Raw genomic sequence first — 3,053 nt, forward strand, 5'->3', positions numbered from 1 at the left:
TCACTGAAACGTCGGCAAGGGTGGAGATAGAGGATCTAACCCGGATAGGTTAGATCCTCTATCTCCGGGAACTGTTTACGTCACCCATTAAGAGATAGCGAAAAAATATGTGGCACTACCCATATTGATATTATCAGTCTCAGTGAAAGCCCTGACGAAGAATTAATTTATTCGTCGATCAAATATGTCCAAAAAATTACTTTACTTTAGCAATTTAGTAATGGTTACTTTGATAATTTAAGAATATTTTTCTGAAACTACCAAGAAATAACAACTTCACAACAAAGTGAAGAGTAAATTGAAGTCTCGCAAAAATGCATTCCGCTTGAGGGGCTATGAACAGTGCGCTCAATTGGAAACACCGTATTTTATACAAAGTTAACATAAAATATGTATTCAATATCTACGTCATCTAAACAGCTACATATAGTTAAAACGTTAGAGCAAATAAAATATTTCACTTAACACGTTTTCATTAAACCATACCCTGGGATAAAGAAATAAAATCACTACAATTTTATTATGTACCCTAATATCAAAACATACATTTATATTTTTGCAGGCAAACCAAACTCAGGTGTTATTTTCGGCAGCAATCATGAAGGTGAAGACCAGAAAAGCTAGGCAAGAGGTGGGTGTTGCGCAATAAATATTAAAGTATAAGTGAATATGTTTATCAGTTAAATATTCTTTATGTACATACACCGGATAGATTTACATATCACTTTTATCAAAAATATTCACGAGATAATCTTCCATAATTACAGTACAAAATGCTTTGTTCCATACTCATTCCTTTTTACACAAATCGAGATAAATATTAGCGTAAAAACACGTAGCAATTCGTGCGTAACAAAAATCTTTCGCAGCACGGGCTGCCAGCCGTGTAACAAAGCCTCCTTTATGAGAGCTCAAAACAGTCGTATTGGATACACACGTGATTTTGGATTTCAAAATGCACAATGCAAAAGCAACAGCAAAAAATACAATTTAACGATGCGTGGTAACAATCTCGCCCCTTGGTGAAAATTCTAGGGGTTACTTTCATGTTGCAATCGATTCGCCAAAACTCAACCGTGAGTTTGGTACCAGAAAACGGCAATTATTGGTACTTAAAAATTCGTTGCTGAGGTAAAAATTCAAGTTTTCCAACCGAGACAAATCATTCGGGCTCGTAAATTGGGCTTGCTGGGCACAAAAATATCTATATTGTAACGATATGAAGAAAATTTTTACAGGTTTTACAAACACTGCACTTGATATTTTTTCCCTCATAGGTTCGAGTTTTCTCTCATCAACTACTTCATACCAAAGTCTACTTCACGGCATGCGGATTCTTCACCTTGGATTTCGGTTTGCTGACTTCGGTAAGCCCTAACAAAGGAAAGCTAATCTAATGAATAAATATATTCATCTCTCACAGGTGATTAATGATTATGAAATCCGTAAATCCAATGTAGTCTAGACTATAAGGACTTTCAAACAATATCTATCCATTCAAATAAAGACTCATTCAAGCAGTCATTCAACCTAAAGGTTGTTTTTTTGATGAATGAGGGCAGACCTCACTCCGTACGCAACCACAGCCAAATAAAGACATGCAAGACCTGGTTTATACTAACGAATTTAAAAAATCTTCTACACGATCCTTTCAATACCCGAAACAAGTCAATTAAAAGCATCAGAGAGCAGCAAGACAAGTGAATGGTTATAAATATACCCTAAAAATACTGAATAGAAGTATTTGTTCTTTTTTTCAGATAACTTCCGCTATCGCTACAAATCTGATGATTTTCGTGCAGTTTCAGCTTTCCGGGAAATCATCTGAAGAATATTCATGTGACTGTTCAGTGCTGTGCTTAGTGAACAATATTGGACTAAATGATACCAAGGATCATTGAATTATTATAAGTAGTTAATTCTATTTGATATATGTGAAACGTTTCAAACTTGTTCCTGCTAAAATCGAATACCAAAAGCGTAGACTGAGCTAAAATTATACTTCGCGAAAATTAAAAGTAAAACTCTAAAAATGTCTCAAATGAAAGTAAGGCTACATTATCAAAATATTTGTACAAATTGTCAAACAGCTAACAAAACTCTGAAATGGTATTATTCTGTCAAAATATCACTGTACTGTAAGTTTCTTCACTTCCAATGAGCAATATGACACCGACGCAAAATGTGGACTGTAATAGGGGGACCAGACCTCAGAACGATTTTTCTTTTATGAATTTTCTAATAAATGTTGTATTTGATGCCTAAATCACCCATAGCACCTTAGACAGACATATTGGTTACTTGTTTATGGTTTAAGTATCACCGTCATGCACTGAATCAAAAAATTTTTAGAATATGTTATCTAATCATATCGACGTGTCACTGATTTGAAGCAAGTAGTAGACTGGAGTACTTTTGGATACCATGGTAATTTTCTAGAGCCCTCAGAGAAGTAAAATATTTGGGCGAGTCCTTCTATTAAAACTATCATACATAGATATCACGCTGTTATACATCAAAACCAGTTATTTAATGCACTGTCGATGCTGATATTAGGTGTAAGTAATCAAGTTTGGGTAAGAGCCACAAAATAACGAGCATAATTAAACTTTGAATTGAATTGGAAAACCATTTAAATCATAATTCACCTCTCTTAATTCTGTTATTTAGCCTAATTTGTTAATCACGTTAGATACTTTTAATTGGTGCAATAAGAAAATAACTGTTTTACAGGATTTCCTAGCAAAGAACCGAATTTGATGACTCATAACACCGAAACAGGGCATTTTGTTGCCACGTAAGTACAATTAAACATTTCGTTAGCGTTGATCGAATGGGTAAAAATAACGTGGTAGCTGAATAGAGGTTCAAGAAATCGGGTATTCAGGAATGAGAATGTGTTGAAAATGAACCATTAATTATTATTCATCCTACAAGGGGCAAGATTATTTTCTATGAGCATTGCAACTTCAAGTACATGCGAAAGTTACATTGTCAAGTGTAAAATATAAAAAGCAATACTTTTTGCAGGCATGTGGACTGGTTACAAAAAT

At 34.3% G+C, this 3,053-nt stretch overlaps 1 protein-coding gene across 1 annotated transcript; it reads left to right on the forward strand.

The window, feature by feature from the left end:
• The first annotated feature begins 566 nt into the window (after positions 1-566).
• On the forward strand, positions 567-2,106 carry LOC124158646 (putative gustatory receptor 2a). Its single transcript, XM_046533850.1, has 3 exons — positions 567-631; positions 1,278-1,367; positions 1,761-2,106. Exons 1-3 carry the CDS (start codon positions 599-601, stop codon positions 1,899-1,901), a joined length of 264 nt encoding a protein of 87 aa, XP_046389806.1. The 5' UTR covers positions 567-598; the 3' UTR covers positions 1,902-2,106.
• The last annotated feature ends 947 nt before the right edge of the window (positions 2,107-3,053 follow it).

This window comes from Ischnura elegans, chromosome 5 (assembly GCF_921293095.1).
Source record: "Ischnura elegans chromosome 5, ioIscEleg1.1, whole genome shotgun sequence".
In the NCBI taxonomy this organism is placed as follows: Eukaryota; Metazoa; Arthropoda; class Insecta; order Odonata; family Coenagrionidae; genus Ischnura; species Ischnura elegans.

Excerpts from the sequence above, each read along its gene's own strand:
- LOC124158646 (XM_046533850.1), top strand. The coding sequence starts at position 599 with ATGAAGGTGAAGACCAGAAAAGCTAGGCAAGAG. Across the intron at positions 632-1,277 it reads CCAGAAAAGCTAGGCAAGAG|GTTCGAGTTTTCTCTCATCA; the intron begins GTGGGTGTTGCG and ends TTTCCCTCATAG. Across the intron at positions 1,368-1,760 it reads ATTTCGGTTTGCTGACTTCG|ATAACTTCCGCTATCGCTAC; the intron begins GTAAGCCCTAAC and ends TCTTTTTTTCAG.